This window comes from Ahaetulla prasina, chromosome 2 (genome assembly GCF_028640845.1).
Source record: "Ahaetulla prasina isolate Xishuangbanna chromosome 2, ASM2864084v1, whole genome shotgun sequence".
NCBI classification, from domain to species: Eukaryota; Metazoa; Chordata; class Lepidosauria; order Squamata; family Colubridae; genus Ahaetulla; species Ahaetulla prasina.
Window position 1 is genome coordinate 96,325,145 of NC_080540.1, and position 17,455 is coordinate 96,342,599.

The following is a 17,455-nucleotide window of genomic DNA, read 5'->3' on the forward strand; positions in this document are numbered from 1 at the left end:
AAATCAGTGGACACTTGTGGTATTTAATAAACCTGACAAGTTGATTTTGATCTATGAAAGTTTGTAAGATAGCTATTAGCCTTTAACATGTTTTAATACTCCTGTTTAAGAGTCGTCGTGTTTGAAAATCATAGAGTTAGCATGGCCAGAAGGGAAGTCATAGATAAATCCCGTTTTTTTGGGGGGGGCGGGGGTACCTAAGCCAACTGAAGTACAGAGTTGGTTTGTCCAGGAACTTGGAATACATCCTGAAAGAAGGCAGTGAGACAGACCAACTTATACTAATAAGAATGCATGGAAATATGAATATAAATTGTTGAGTTCATGCTTGGTTCAAAGGCAATTTTACTTACAAGTTATCTTGTTTAGTGACCAATAACTCAGTTAAGTGGTTGCTAAGTGAAATTGGGACTGCTTATGGTCTCACTTCAACTTCCCTTTGCTTTACAGGCCCGAGATTAGCACAGGGCCCCCCCAAGGTTGTGTGCTCTCCCCACTTCTCTCTGTATACCAATGACTGCATCTCCAATGATCCATCTGTTAAGCTACTGAAGTTCGCAGATGACACAACAGTGATTGGTCTCATTCGAGACAATGACGAATCCGCATATAGACGAGAGGTCGAACGACTAGCCTTGTGGTGCAACCAAAACAATCTGGAACTGAACACACTCAAAACCGTAGAAATGGTGGTAGACTTTAGGAGAAACCCTTCCATATTTCCACCTCTCACAATACTAGACAACACAGTATCAACAGTAGAAACCTTCAAATTTCTAGGTTCTATCATATCGCAAGATCTAAAATGGACAGCCAACATCAAAAACATCATTAAAAAAGGACAACAAAGAATGTTCTTTCTGCGCCAACTCAGTAAGCTCAAACTGCCCAAGGAGCTGCTGATTCAGTTCTACAGAGGAATTATTGAGTCTGTCATTTGCACCTCTATAACTGTCTGGTTCGGTTCTGCAACCCAACAAGAAAAACACAGACTTCAGAGGATAATTAGAACTGCAGAAAAAATAATTGCTACCAACCTGCCTTCCATTGAGGACCTGTATACTGCACGAATCAAGAAGAGGGCCGTGAAAATATTTACAGACCCCTCGCATCCTGGACATAAACTGTTTCAACTCCTACCCTCAAAATGACGCTATAGAGCACTGCACACCAGAACAACTAGACACAAGAACAGTTTTTTCCCAAAGGCCATCACTCTGCTAAACAAATAATTCCATCAACACTGTCAAACTATTTACTGAATCTGCACTACTATTAATCTTCTCATAGTTCCCATCACCAATCTCTTTCCATTTATGACTGTATGACTATAACTTGTTGCTGGCAATCCTTATGATTTATATTGATATATTGACCATCAATTGTGTTGTAAATGTTGTACCTTGATGAACGTATCTTTTCTTTTATGTACACTGAGAGCATATGCACCAAGACAAATTCCTTGTGTGTCCAATCACACTTGGCCAATAAAAATTCTATTCTATTCTATTCTATTCTACCGGCCCGAGAAGGTTATAAATGCAAGGATTGATTGCGAAGTTATCTTTTCATCATAAATGCAGAGTTGCTTAACAAGAACTACCTATAATAGATGGTGTTGATGATGGAAGAATTGGATGTTTTCATCAATGTCTAAATATTTCACTGGCTGACAGTGATTTCTTGTATTGTGTTTACAATACCTCTAAATCAACCTGGACTTATATTTTTGCTGCAATTCACTCATGCCTAAGAGGAAATTTAATGCTCGAAGATTGAACACTCCAGTTCTACAAATATTAGGTGGTGGTATTTGATGACACTATATTTATCAAGCAACAGAGGTGAGACTTTCTAGCTTGGAACAAAAAAACTTTGCTGTCTTATGACTAATGCATAAATGCAGAGGGAGCGGCAAGTAAGGATATAAATTGTAATATTGCTTTGATATCAAACATCATATGGTATTCATCTGAGGTAGTTTAGGACTGCTTTGGGAGTAGTTTTTGCCTAAGAGTTTATTTAAACTTTGGTTTAAGTAGCAGAAATTTTGAATTCCAAACACTGGCTTAGTGTTAGTTGTGATCTGCTTCTTGATTTGGAAATAGTTTTTCAGAGGATGCTGCTCTCAAAATATTTATTGAGGGGAGGTGTAAGGGGAGGAGTAGAAAACATAATGTACCATTTGAAATGTTATTGTGCCAGAGGAGTAAATGTAGTGCTGCCTATTATACAAGCAGGCCCTTTTCCAGGGCTTCCTTTTTCAACAGTTGGAACATCTATGCAATTAAAATAGAACTATTTTGAGTGGGCAGAGGAGGGGGACTAACCAATAAATCAATTCTGTATTCTTCCTAAATAAACAACTTGAATAATTCTCGTAGCTCGGTAATGGCAACTAACATCTTATCTGATATGAAACAGAAGATGTAAAACGCGTGTTAATGTTAGGATGATGAAATAGTTTCTTACCAATGATTATATGTAAAAAACAGACCTATTCCCTTAATGATAATCCAAGGGTACGTTGAAACGTCTGATGCATTTGTGGATACACACATTAGAATAGAATAGAATAGAATAGAATTTTTATTGGCCAAGTGTGATTGGACACACAAGGAATTTGTCTTGGTGCATATGCTCTCAGTGTACATAAAAGAAAAGATACGTTCATCAAGGTACAACATTAATCATAAGGATTGCCAGCAACAAGTTATAGTCATACAGTCATAAGTGGAAAGAGATTGGTGATGGGAACTATGAAACGATTAATAGTAGTGCAGATTCAGTAAATAGTCTGACAGTGTTGAGGGAATTATTTGTTTAGCAGAGTGATGGCCTTCGGGAAAAAACTGTTCTTGTGTCTAGTTGTTCTGGTGTGCAGTGCTCTATAGCGTCGTTTTGAGGGTAGGAGTTGAAACAGTTTATGTCCAGGATGCGAGGGATCTGCAAATATTTTCACGGCTCTCTTCTTGATTCGTGCAGTATACAGGTCCTCAATGGAAGGCAAGTTGGTAGCAATTATTTTTCCTGCAGTTCTAATTATCCTCTGAAGTCTGTGTTTTTCTTGTTGGGTTGCAGAACCGAACCAGACAGTTATAGAGGTGCAAATGACAGACTCAATAATTCCTCTGTAGAACTGGATCAGCAGCTCCTTGGGCAGTTTGAGCTTACTGAGTTGGCGCAGAAAGAACATTCTTTGTTGTCCTTTTTTAATGATGTTTTGATGTTAGCTGTCCATTTGAGATCTTGCGATATGATAGAACCCAGAAATTTGAAGGTTTCTACTGTTGATACTGTGTTGTCAAGTATTGTGAGAGGTGGAAGTATGGAAGGGTTTTCCTAAAATCTACCACCATTTCTACGGTTTTGAGTGTGTTCAGTTCCAGATTGTTTTGGTTGCACCACAAGGCTAGTCGTTCGACCTCTCGTCTATATGCGGATTCGTCATTGTCTCGAATGAGACCAATCACTGTTGTGTCATCTGCGAACTTCAGTAGCTTAACAAATGGATCATTGGAGATGCAGTCATTGGTATACAGAGAGAAGAGAAGTGGGGAGAGCACACAGCCTTGGGGGCCCCTGTGCTAATTGTACAGGTATTTGATGTGATCTTGCTTAGCTTCACCTGCTGCTTCCTGTTTGTTAGGAAGCTTGTGATCCACTTACAAGTCTGTTCCGGTACCTGTAGCTGGTTTAGCTTAGTTAGAAGAATGTCTGGAATGATGGTATTGAATGCTGAACTAAAGTCTACATAAAGGACCCTTGCATAGGTCTTTGGAGACTCAAGATGTTGTAGGATGTAGTGCAGAGCCATATTAACAGCATCATCTGTTGATCTATTTGCTCGGTATGCAAATTGCAAGGGGTCTAAAAGCGGATTCGTGATGGTTTTCAGGTAGGAAAGCACTAGCCTTTCAAAGGTTTTCATGACTACAGATGTTAGAGCAACTGGTCTGTAGTCATTCAGTTCCTTGATGGTGGGCTTCTTCGGCACTGGGATGATGGTAGAGCGTTTGAAGCAAGAAGGAACATAGCACATCTCTAGTGATTTATTGAAAATATGGGTGAAGATGGGGGCCAATTGGTCAGCACAGACTTTTAAGCAAGAAGGAGTTATCTTGTCTGGGCCTGGAGCTTTTCCTGGCTTTTGTCTGTGAAATAGGTCCTGCACTTCCTTTTCTGTGATCACTAGGGGTTGTGAACCCAATGAAATGGGGTCAGTTGTAGGAGGCTTGGCTGTTGTTGGTGTGTCTGAGATGGGGGTTGTGGAGATAGGTGGCTGTAGTTTCCTTTCAAACCTGCAGTAAAACTCATTCAGGTCATCTGCCAGTTGTTGATTACCTTCAGCCTGGGAAGGAGGTTTGCCATAGCCGGTGATATTTTTAAGAGTTTTCCACATGTTTGCTGGTTCATTTGCTGAAAATTGATTCTTTAGCTTTTCAGAGTAGCTTCTTTTTGCTGCTCTTATCTCCCTTGTTAGTGCATTTCTGGCCTGATTGTACAGCATTTTATCACCTTTTCTGTAGGCTTCCTCTTTGGAATGTCGTAGCTGCTTAAGTTTAGGTGTAAACCAAGGTTTGTTATTACTGTGTATTCGCAAGTTCCTTGTAGGTACACATAGGTCTTCACAGAAGCTGACATATGATGTTACAGTATCTGTGAGTTCATCCAGGTCAACATCTTTTACTCAACATCTTTTGTGGGAGGGGGCCAAATAACCCCACGGAGTAATAACCAGAAGGAGCTGGATTCACTCACACACACAGCATCCAGGATTATCGGACATGAATTACGTAGCCGTCCAACTGCAAGAGGAAAAAGAAAAGAAAACATAATTACGGCGCTCAGAATAAACGAGAAACTGTCCTTCCTATTATGACGTAACGCCGTCGCCATCATTATGAGGTAGCCTTGGTCACGAGCGAGCTCGTAGCGGGCAACCTCCGATTTTGCCTGAAGGACCCCGAGGTACTTAACATCTAAATACGTTTAAGGGTCTCCTTCTTCTTTTTTATACGAACTATAGACGTTATTCCCGTCTCGGCCCCTCCGCAGTCCCTCCGCGGTGAAGGCGGAGGACCGATGCCCGCTGAGTCGCCCAGCGCAGGCGCTCAAGCGAAATACCCAGCCCCGTGAGTGGAAGGGGCGGGGAGAAACGCTTTGGGCCCTCGGCTCGGGTCCGCTCCGCCCCCAACTCTATAAAATGCAGCGGCCACAAGACGTTCCAGTGCGCCCTTAACTTGAGTTGGGTGGTGTGTCTTGCGGGGAGAGGCTAAAAGGCGCCACCGTTGCCGCCGCTACCGTTGCCGCCGTTGTGCTGCCTCACGGTGAGTGAGGCCGAGGCCTGGTTGAGGTTCGGGCCTCCTCAGCGGATGGTGAGGGGCGAGAACAAAGTTCGGAGGGCCGCGGAGGGGGATGAAGCCTTGAGAACCTATCGCAGGTGGTTGCTAAGGGAGCGGCTTTCACCCCCCCCCCCCGGGAAGGGGTGAGGAGACGCGCAGTCGAAGGGCCGCCTCCGCCATCTCTTCCAGCAGCCCGGCTCGTCCGGCAGAGGGAAAAGGGAGGGAAGGTGACTCGACTCTAGGAATCCGCACTCCTTTACAGTTCGTTCTCCTCCCGAGCCAGAGGAACATTTTTCCCATCCCGTTTCCCTCTTCTTCTATTAAGGAAATAACGTATTTTATTTTTTATCAAGAGAGTTGATGCGATGTGCTGCATTTCTTGACGGTGTGAGTTTTTGCAGGGCGTCTTTCATTCGCAAACGGTGCATACTTCAGAGGAGAGAGTGTTTTGCTGGAGCGAAGCAAGAAATACAATATAGTGAGTGAAATGAAGGGCATAGGGCTGACGTAGCCAGCCGGGCACTTTACCTTGACTTGTTTTACGCAGAGGCTTTATGTACCCTAAATGCTTAGTCACGATTGCCGTTTAATCCGAAGCTGCTTATAAAAAGCTATCCTTAACAATCTGGTGAGTTTTAAGCTTATTTGGAAAAAAAAGTAACAATGATAGTGGACTGGATCCAAGCCTAGCCTTAGGATTTAATGATGTCCTAAATCATGGGATTTAAACGATGATTAAAGTGTCCATTCAATTTAATGGATCTGTTTGAATAAACAGATTCATCTTGATCTCATGGTTACACAGTTAAAATGTTTATAACTATTAGGTTTGTTTCTTAACATTGCATTTATATTTTGTTTATTAAAAATGCTTATCAATTTTAATGGGAAATTTCCTTTATAAAAAATACCACGGAAACTTAATTATTGTGCCCTGAGCTCTCCAAAGGAGTATGCATCATTTGTGAATACTAAGAAATTTATTATCCGCTTTTGTTTTAAGAGGTCACAGTAGTTGAAATCAAGAATTATACTTAACCTTATCCAAAATGGATTATGTAGGATTTGGATAGTACTTGAATAATTTTGAGAATTTTCATATATTTAGTGATGTCTGGTTCTATACTTTGAAAAATAATTTGGGTTCCTCTTAAAAAGCACACTGTACTGGTTATGCAGCTTCTTTCATGATTGATCACTTCCCAAAACAGAACAGTAGTTGTTTTCCAAGTAGTGTGAAGAACGATGGTGTACAGGTAGTTTGTTGAAAGTATAATATTATATTTTCAAATCTTGCTTGGTAAATAGTCCACATGATTGGAATTAGGTCATTGACCATGAATCATGTCAAAATGCCCAAGTAATTATCTCATTCTATAAAATGAATGTCTTGCTTTTGAAGCAAGGTACAAGCATATGCAATACACTGCCTTAAATAGCATAATACAAGTCAGACTTAGAATTTTAAGTCATACATTTTTATTGGGCATGTGCAGCACTTTAGATTGGAAAGTAAAAAGTTTTGGAACACTAAGATGTAAAAAAAAAATTAGACAAGCTTGTTGAAATACTTAATCAAAACATGTATTTTAGTCTTATGCACTAATTCCATAATAAAGATTACTTCTATGGAGGCAACACTACAAATATAGTCCGAGTGAGTTGTAATCTGATCAGCCCCTTTTTCAGCCATTAATTTTAAGCAAACCATTACTACTTAGTCAGGTGATATAGCTTTATTGATCACATTATGATGATTCAGGGATGGATGAAATTGAGCATTGTAAAACAAAAAATAAAATTTCTTTGTAAATATGTTTAGTGTCTATTTTTTGATAGGAGATGCTAATGAAACCACATAACTAAAATGTCATACTTAAAAATATGGGTAAAATATTTTTTTATTCATTTACAGATGCCTTCAATTAAACTACAGAGCTCTGATGGAGAAATATTTGAAGTTGATGTTGAAATTGCAAAACAGTCTGTAACAATCAAGACTATGCTGGAAGGTATGAGCATCATAAAAGATAAATGCTTTCTGTATTTCTGTTTTTCTCTCTCCACATACATACACCATGTAACCATTTTTAATTTCATAAATTGGATTTTAATCTTTGAATCAGTCTTGGAGGTCATGGGATGTCTTCCTTTTCAAGGAAGGAAGACAAAAGAGGGTTTTTACAGCCTAATGGATTTCCTGAGACTAACAACTTCTTGGCAAAGGTATGGGTAAGGTTGTCTAATTTTTGTTTTGAAGCTGATAGTGAATTCTTACTATGCCTTGCATTTGGGTTAGTTAAACCTTGTGAAGCAATAAGATAAAGTTAATGTAAAAGATAAAGGAGTCCCAGTGGATTTTACTCAATTAGTTGTTGCTGACTATAGGGGGCGGTGCTTATCTCCGTTTCAAGGCCATTAAGCAAGTGCTGTCTGAAGACATTTCTGTGGTCATGTGTCCAGCATGGCATCACTGAGCAGTGTTATCTTCCCACTGAAGTGGTACCTTTTTATCTACTCAAATTTACATGCTTCCCAGCTGCTAGGTTGGCAGGAGCTGGGGTGAGGATGGGAGCTCACCCCGTTACATGGTGCTTGGATCTTGAACCTGGCTGCCAGCTTTTCCAGAAGACAAGTCCAGTGCCTTATCTGCTGAGCCACCGTGCCACCATAAGGGTAATACAAATAGATTGTGAAGTTTTGCAAGCAGTTAAGCCTTGCAAGATGACAGCTTAATTCTGCTTGTCAGCATATTAAAAAATTGATGAGGGAATATAGCCAGATAACTTATTTTTTAAATCAATTGTTCATAGATTTTGGAAAAAGAGTCTAGCAATCTTTAAAGATTTCTTCCCAGAATTCTCTTGACTATGTTGTTATTTTTTTAAAATATGGATTTGACATTTTTATAATTCAAAGTATTGATTGCAAACTACTTTTACAGTTAATTTGAATGTTGGAGGAGTAAGCAGTATTTTGAAGAAATGTATTAATTTAGCTTTTTTCTCTGTCCATAAATGTTTATTTGTGATGTATACAAATAGAAAGTATACAACTTTCTAAATTTCATTATCTCTCAATTTCAGTATAGGTAGTCCTTGAGCTGTGATGGCATTTATAAGCAATGTAGTCGTAAAACAACATCACATGACTGTCGGTGATGGCAATTCCAGCAGTACCAGTAGCCATTGTTAAATGAGGATTGTGTTGGTTGTTGAGGACTTCATGTAATCATGATTTCCTATTTCCTGCTGGCTTTCCCCATTGCCTTTGCTTGTAGGAGGCCAGCATGGAGCATCAGAAATCATGAACATGTGACCAACAACATGCTATGGTTTAATTGTAAGCCAAGTGTTGAGAATCAAGATTGTAATCATGTGGGTATGGGAGCCCTATGATAGCTGGAACTCCACGGATCCATCATAAGTCCCCCCCTACACAGCATTGTCGTAACTTTGAATGGTATTGAATGGTTCATGGTTATGTTATTCAAACCAGACATAACCTGAGGACCAGTTGTAATCATCCAGGTGATTCCTTGTCCCGGTAATAATTAGTAGAGGGGAAAATGTGAAAACTTTTAAATTTATTTCTGGAAAAAATTTATTTTGAATAATGCAGAAAATAAGGAGTGAAAGGCATTGGTTTGTGTTTGGAAATTCATTGAATAACGAAATATAACAATAATATATTCAGAAAGTGATGTTTTGTGTGATAAAAATATATATTCACAGTCCCTTTATATCCAATTACTTTATATCCACTTCCAATAATTGTATTTTTCGCACTATAAGATGCACCAGATCATAAGATGCACATTGGCTTTAGAGGAGGAAAACAAGAAAAAAAAATCTGCCTCTGCCTCCCAGCATCCATCCAGTATTCATCTGGCTAGCATCCTTGCAGTAAACACAGCTTCAGCATGTTATCGCAGCCCCAGAACGTGGCTTTTCAGGGCTCCACTCTGTTGTGCCCATCACTGGTCAACTGAGCTGAGCTGCTGCCTCCGCAGGGGAACTCTGAATACCATTGATCAGCTGTTCTAGGCAATGGGAATCTTCATTGGTCACCGTTCATCCGCCTAGAACAGCTGATCATTGGTATTCCGGGAGGCCGATCCAACCAATCAGCTGCTCAGCAGTGAAGGCTCCAGCATTCCCTGGCGGCGGCGAGTGGTTGCAGCAGTGACAGGCAGCGGCAGTGACAGGACTCACCGCCGTTTGCCGCCATACCAACCCCCCTCCCCCCACCACAATATTCGCTCTATAAGATGCGCAGACATTTTCACCCACTTTTTTTTGGGGGGGGGGTGTCTCTTACAGTGCAAAAAATACGGAAATATTTGGTTTATCAGTCTGATAAAGTGGATGACAACATTTAGAATATATAAACTTCTTATGTTTTATTATGTTGGTGGTTCCTTCTATTTTAATTACTCTTGCCTGCCTAGTTTTACTAAGTAGAGGAAAACAAAGTGATGCTACATTGTTTAGAGTTGAACAGCTTATAGCTCCATTTGTAATACAAATTATTTTAAAATATATTCCATTCTCTAAATTGATAAATTTTTGCATGAGATACATTGTTACAGTGTATATACCAAATACGCTGTTTCAAGTAACCCAAAAACATTATTTCCTTTTATACTTCATTTTCTAAAAAGCTGTTTTCTTCAAAAATTTTAGAAATTTTACATCTGTTTGGTTAGTTATAAAGGAACAGCTACATCAAATACACACACACACACACACACACACACACACACACACACACAATTATATAAAATGTAACATCTTGATATATCTGTCCTCCATTTGTGTTATACTTGAACTTATGCCATTTGTTCTGGTCATATTTCTTCAATGCTATTTCAGGGTATTAGACAGCTGCTTTAAACCAGATAAATCCATCAATTAAAATGGATTAAAATGTACTTGCAGCTCTATTCAGTGTAAGCCTAGAAATATTTGTTTTAATATTTTTTCAGAACATAATGACACGTATATTGTTATGTGCTTCGATAATCATAATAGCTTAGCAAGACTGAAATATAATATTCCTTACTTTTATAGTGCTCATTTAAGTCGATTCAGATTTTTATATTTTAGCACAGCGGTACACAGAAACGTCAACTAATTTTAAATAAAATGATGCAATTATGTTATACGATGATAAAGGTTATGGGAAAATCATGCTTTATATCTTATCTGCATCCTTTTAAATAGTTCTCACTTAACAGTGATAATTGGGACTGGAATTTCTGTTGCTAAATGATGCAGTAGTAAAGTATATCACATGACTCCAGGGGTGGCAATTCTGACAGTCACCATTGCCATTGTTAAGTGAGGATTACAGGTTCTTCAGTTACGATCATGTTAACTATGACTTGTGACTGCCTATTAGCCTCCTACAAAGTCAGTGAGGAAGCCAGCAGAAAGTTGCAAGTCCTGAGCAGAGGAATGCTATGGGTATGATTGGGGTGATGGTGGTTTGTGGCATCATGTGAGTGGGCAGCAAAAAGGGCTACAGCACTGGTGGGTGGATTTGTTCTATAGAGTGTAGTTGGTGGGATGCTGTGGATTTGTAGCTCCATAGTAGGCCTCTCGAATGGAAAAAGAAGTGGGTATTTAAAGTAGTTAAGGCTGGGCCATATCTAACAAAATAATATTCAGTGATGAAAAAAGTAAGGCTTTACACTTAGGACAAGAAAAACCTTGTTTTCAAGTGTACAGGTATAGAAAAGATAGTACTTGGCTCAATAGCAGTAACTGTGAGAGGGATCTAAGAGTCCTGGGGGCAACTATTTAAATATACTGCAGTCTGTCGAGATCCTTCTGGATCTTGAGCCTATGTTCTGGGGTGTTGGCTATTGCCAACAAATACAAATACAAATAAGCAAGAGAAACAGATCCATTTACAATCTTATCCCGTGCGTATTTCCTTAGAAGGTCCTTAATTTCTTTACTTTTATGAATATTTTATATTTTATGGCACAGATAATGACGCAAAGTAAGTAAAGTAACAATAGTAGAAACTGAGGGGTCTTTGGTGTTCTCTGAGCTTGTTTTCTTGCAAATATTTCATTAACCTAATTAGATAACATCATCAGTCCTGATGATGTTACCTAGTTAGGGTGATGAACCATTTGCCAGAAAACAAGCAAGCTCAGAGAGCACCAAATATTCTACTTTATTAATAGTAGAAACTGTTTATTCATATTATTATTATTATTATTATTATTATTATTATTATTATTATTATTATTATTATTATTATTATTATTATTATTATTAATTAAATTTTTATACCGCCCTTCTCCCGAAGGACTCAGGGCGGTTTACAGCCATAATAAAAAACAACAGCAATATACACATAAAACCATAGTTTAAAAAACTTATACAAATGGCCGAATTAAAACATTTAGAATAAAACCCCAAATTTTAAAATGTTAAAACATTAAAACTAATTAAAATCCTATTAAAATCTTATGCCAGTCCTGCGCGAACAAACAAATAGGTCTTCAGCTCTCGGCGGAAAGTCCGAAGGTCCGGCAGTTGCCGAAGTCCAAGGGAAAGTTTGTTCCACAGGGTGGGAGCCCCCACAGAGAAGGCCCTCCCCCTGGGGGCCGCCAGCCGACATTGCTTGACGGACGGCACCCTAAGGAGTCCCTCTCTGTGCGAGCGTACAGGTCGGTGGGAGGCATTCGGTAACAGCAGGCGGTCCCGTAAGTACCCAGGCCCTAAGCCATGGAGCGCTTTAAAGGTAGTCACCTTGAAGTGCACCCGAAAGACCACAGGTAGCCAGTGCAGACTGCGCAGGAGAGGTGTTACATGGGAGCAATGTGTAGCTCCCACTATCACCCGCGCAGCTGCATTCTGAACCAACTGGAGCCTCCGGGTACTCTTCAAGGGGAGCCCCATGTAGAGAGCATTACAGTATTCCAAGCAAGAGGTAACCAGAGCATGAGTGACCGTGCATAAGGCATCCCGGTCGAGGAAGAGGCGCAACTGGCAAACCAGGCGAACCTGGTTAAAAGCCCTCCTGGCGACGGTCGTCAAATGATCTTTGAAAGACAACCGTCCATCCAGGAGGACGCCCAAGTTGCGCACCCTTTCCACTGGGGCCAATGATTCGCCCCCAACAGTCAGCCGCGGCTGCAGCTGACTGTACCGGGGTGCCGGCATCCACAGCCAATCCGTCTTGGAGGGATTGAGTTTGAGCCTGTTTCTCCCCATCCAGACCCGTACAGCTTCCAAACACCGGGACAGCACTTCGATGGCTTCGTTGGGATGGCCTGGGGTGGAAAAGTACAGCTGCATGTCGTCAGCGTACAGTTGGTTCCTCACCCCAAAGCCATTGATGATCTCACCCAACGGCTTCATATAGATGTTGAACAGGAGAGGCGAGAGAATCAACCCCTGCGGCACCCCACATGTGAGGGGCCTCGCGGTCGATCTCTGCCCTACTGCCAACACCGGCTGCGACCGGTCAGAGAGATAGGAGGAGAACCACCGATAAATGGTGCCTCCCACTCCCAAACTCCCTAACCGGTGCAGCAGGATACCATGGTCGATGGTATCAAAAGCCACTGAGAGGTCTAATAGGACCAGGGCAGAGGAATAACCCCTATCCCTGGCCCTCCAGAGATCATCAACCAATGCGACCAAAGCCGTCTCCGTACTGTACCGGGGTCGGAAGCCAGACTGGAACGGGTCTAGATAGACAGATTCCTCCAGGTATTGGGGTAATTGACGTGCCACCACACTCTCAACAACCTTCGCCACAAAGGGAAGGTTGGAGACAGGACGATAATTTTCTAAAACAGCCGGGTCCAGGGAGGGCTTCTTGAGGAGGGGCCTCACCACCGCCTCTTTCAAGGCGGCGGGGAAAACACCCTCCATCAGAGAAGCATTTATAATCCCCTGGAGCCAGCCTCGTGTCACCTCCTGTGTGGCCAGCACCAACCAGGAGGGGCACGGGTCCAATAAACATGTGGCATATCTCTTTACAGAGAAAAATAGCAGTGTTTTTTGGAAATTGCTAGATTGGCTTAAGTGTTGTATTAGTAAAATGGCTGCTAATACATTTTTCATTGCTTGTTTTCCTCCTTAGACTTGGGAATGGATGACGAAGGAGATGATGATCCTGTTCCTCTTCCAAATGTTAATGCAGCTATACTAAAAAAGGTAATAATTCTATTTTAACGAAATATAGAAATTCAAACAATCTGATTTCACAATATAAATATGTTCTAAGTTAATTTTTATATTGAGAAGTAGTATATCTAGTGCTTGGGGAAGGCAGTTCTGTCTAAAAATTATTGGATTATAGTTTTAAGTTTATAGGTATATTCTTGTTTTTGCTGCAGAGCCCTATTCATTTGGGACACCTATACTGCAGAGTAAAAGTGCTGGTGTTAATTATAGTTATCCTCCCTGGCTTGGCACCTGGGTACCTTGAAAACTGTCTTGTCCAATCAGATTCAGCCTGCCCTGTTATAACATGTAAGAGATGCTCTTTGTGTCACATTTCTGGGATGTTAGGAAAATACTGTTTCACAGCAGTATCTATGTAATGGAATGAGCTTCCCATGGAAATCAGACTGGTCTTCTCTCTGGTACCTTTTAAAAAGCTGTATTAAAAATTGAGCTTTTTCAGAGACAGCTTCTGTAACTTCATCTGCACCTCTTTGATTTTGTAATTTGGATTGTAGATTGTTCTAATTCTGTTGTTTTTATTGTGATATTGTAAAACATGATTTGTGAGACTGTGGTGGAATCAAATTAAATAGATTTTGTTGTGCATGATATCATGATTAACTAAAGATCTTGAATTTCTGTACAATGTTAAATGCTGAAGCTTGGAGGCCATCTTTGGATGAGTTTTTTCCCCACACTGCAGTTTATTATTGACATTCCTCCAATAGTTGTTTCCATAGAACAATAGACTATAGTATTTAATATTGGTAAAGTTCTAATTATTGGCTTACGTTATACAGGTGTTTTATGATAACGTAGTACATTACTGAATATTTTCTGTGAGCTACTTAGATTTTGAAAGATTGATTACAAATGCCTTTACATTATTTCGATCAATCAGTAATTAAACAACTCAATGTAAAAATTAGGCTTGTTCATCTTTTTGGAGCTGACTCCTTTTGGATTAGTTTTTCTAGTTGGAGTGTTTTTGTATCCCTCGTTGCTTTTGTTTGTTTTATTATTATTATTATTAAAAAGTCCCCCCCCCCCCCGGTTGCTTTTGAAAGGACAATTCTCTGGTCAAGAATTTCATTGTCTAGCTTTGCCATTGTAACATCTATATCTTTTCTGGAAAATTCAAGTTTGTTTATGTTGATACCGAGAGTGATTAAAACATTTCTTATATAGATTGCTGCAGTGCGCTTCACATGAGGCCGACCTTGAATCTTTGGAAGTTGCAGTTAGTGCAAATATGACAGCATTCTGGCGTGCATTTTGTTGTCCATTTTGTGCCATTTCTTCTATCACTTGCATTTATACAATTTTTATTCTGATTATATTATTTCTGTGTGGTTTACTTCTAGACAGATTATTTTTAACTTTGTACTTTTCAAATGTTTCAAATTAGACTTTAATTTTTTAAAAAATAGTTTGTATTCATTGGTTTCTGTACTGGAAGGTAGTTCAAATACCGTGTTTCCCTGAAAATAAGACCCTGTCTTACATTTTTTTGAACCCTAAAATAAGCACGTGGACTTATTGCCATGCGTTTAAAAGCCTGATTGGGCTTATCAGGAGATATCTTATTTTGGGGGAAGCAGGGTAGTTGTAGAAAAACAAAATATTTTGTTATATAGTTAATATCAGTGTTGTTAAAGGATTATCTTTAACCTGGTCTTTCTATAATTTTAGACATAAAATAGAAATTTGCATTATTTTTACATTATTGAAAATAATTTTTTGCAGTTGAAAGTATTTTTCTAGGAAGTAGCTAAACCTAACTATTTTAGCTAGGAACATTTCTGTTGATCATTTTTACTGTTTTATTTCATATTTCTGAATATTTTTTTGTAAATCCTTTGTATTAGTGTAATTAGTCCTGGAACTCAGAATAATAAAGTATATAAAAATATGTGAAATCTGATTCATATTTTCTACTTTTCTATCTCTGAAAGATTGATACTTAAGCATTGTGAGCATGCTTAGTTTGAAAATGGTACAGCCTTTTGTTTAAACCCATAAATCATGTTTGCAGTATTGTACTCAGCAATGTTTATACAAAAGCTTTGTGGATACTAGTAGAGCACTAGTTTAGTGCAGTAGAAAACAAAACAAATTTTATAAAGCTTTTCCATAATGTATTTCGATTTCCAAAGGTGATTCAGTGGTGTACCCATCATAAAGATGATCCACCTCCTCCTGAGGATGATGAGAACAAAGAGAAACGAACAGATGATATCCCTGTGTGGGATCAAGAATTTCTCAAAGTAGATCAAGGAACTCTGTTTGAACTCATCCTGGTAAGTTGGTCTCATATATCCTGCTTCACTGATATTTACAGACTAATGAAATATTGGATTATAATAGAGTGTATGCAGTTTAATGTCGTAAATACTTTGCAGTTGGGTTAAGCAAAATACCCTAAAATCTAAAATATCAAAGGTCAAAGGTAAGCGTCATGATTGTAAAAATGCAGAAATAAATAATGCAAGCAACTCAGTAAATGAACACAGTTTATAGCAGCGTGGCCCCCCCCCCCAACCTTTTGGGCAGCAGGAACCAGTTCTATAGAGAGCAGCTTTTCTGTGGACCAGAGAGGGTGCGGTTTTGTGCGCTGCCTGCATCCTGTGGATGGGATTTCACTTGTTTGCACGGCCTGGTGTCTGGCATTCTGTGTCCCGGTCCCGGTCCACAGACTGGGGGATTGGGGACTCCGACTTAAAATATTATAATTAACTATGCCTAAAGGCTGAGATTTTGCTTAGTTTATCTCAGAAGTTTAAACAAGAGAAAATACATATGTTTACTGGTTTATAGTTCTTGCTGCTTTTTGAAAACTCAGCAAAACTAGTTGAATAATGAAAACCTATTGACATATTGTATCTTATGGAATATGTATTTACAAAATCTGCAAATGGGAGAAAGGCTTATTATTGCCATTACAATAATATTTCTAGATCGAGCAAGAAAATAGTTACACCAGACTTAATTTCATTTATTATTAGTTGCTATTATGTATGATTACTGCTAGAAATATAACGTGCACTATTATATCACGGAGTTCTGATTTGCAGAGTCTTTAAAAATCTGTTGCTTTCTGTAAAGGCTGCAAACTACTTAGACATCAAAGGCTTACTGGATGTGACATGCAAGACTGTTGCAAATATGATTAAAGGAAAAACACCAGAAGAAATCCGCAAGACTTTCAATATTAAAAATGACTTCACTGAAGAGGAGGAAGCCCAGGTATGCCAAGTCCTTTTACTTAAAACAAAATCTATTTACTATTTAATCCTACAACTATTTTAGCTTCTGTAGGCTAAAATAGTTGCTTTCTGTTGATTAATATATACATAGTGTCTTGTGAAGCTTGTGTTGCAGTAAGATTCTAAACCAGGGCTGTCAAACTCACATCATCACATGATGTATTGGGACTTCCCCCCCTTTGTGGGGCAGAGCCAGCATGTGACGCATCTCGCAGTGGGCTGTGAGTTTGACATCCCTGCTCTAAACTATTTGTTTTTATAGACAACAAATACTTATTTGGCAATTCAGCCTTCATATAATTAAAATCAAATGATGGATAAAATAAATATGTCCTCTAATTTATCCCATTCACTGACTTTGCTATCACTCATGTATGGGAAATGAAGTCTCAGGCAAGCTAGCTTATTGTATGTTTGCGTTGATACAAATTTAAATAATAAATAAATAAATAAATACACTATTGCTATTCTTTCATTAGGAGCTTAGAACTACAGTATATACAAAACAGCTTTTTTACATATGCAAATCAAATTGTTATTCTAGACATAGAACTTAGTACCTCTAAGTTTTCTCCCTTGGCCGTCATCACTTAGGGACTTGTCCCTTCCAAGACAAGATATTCTATGCAGAATAATTCACCTAGTC

At 39.2% G+C, this 17,455-nt stretch overlaps 1 protein-coding gene across 4 annotated transcripts; it reads left to right on the forward strand.

Moving 5' to 3' along the window:
• Nucleotides 1-5,151: 5,151 nt before the first annotated feature.
• On the forward strand, nucleotides 5,152-16,867 carry SKP1 (S-phase kinase associated protein 1). 4 transcript variants are annotated; one of them, XM_058171825.1, is made up of 5 exons: nucleotides 5,152-5,378; nucleotides 7,261-7,357; nucleotides 13,458-13,531; nucleotides 15,700-15,843; nucleotides 16,649-16,867. In XM_058171825.1, the coding sequence occupies exons 1-5, from the start codon at nucleotides 5,376-5,378 to the stop codon at nucleotides 16,850-16,852; spliced, it is 522 nt and encodes a 173-aa protein (XP_058027808.1). In that variant the 5' UTR covers nucleotides 5,152-5,375; the 3' UTR covers nucleotides 16,853-16,867. The 4 variants fall into 4 exon arrangements, with proteins under 4 accessions (XP_058027808.1, XP_058027809.1, XP_058027810.1 ...); XM_058171826.1 differs by having other exon boundaries at nucleotides 5,156-5,330; XM_058171827.1 differs by lacking the exon at nucleotides 5,152-5,378 and adding an exon at nucleotides 5,559-5,823.
• Nucleotides 16,868-17,455: the final 588 nt, after the last annotated feature.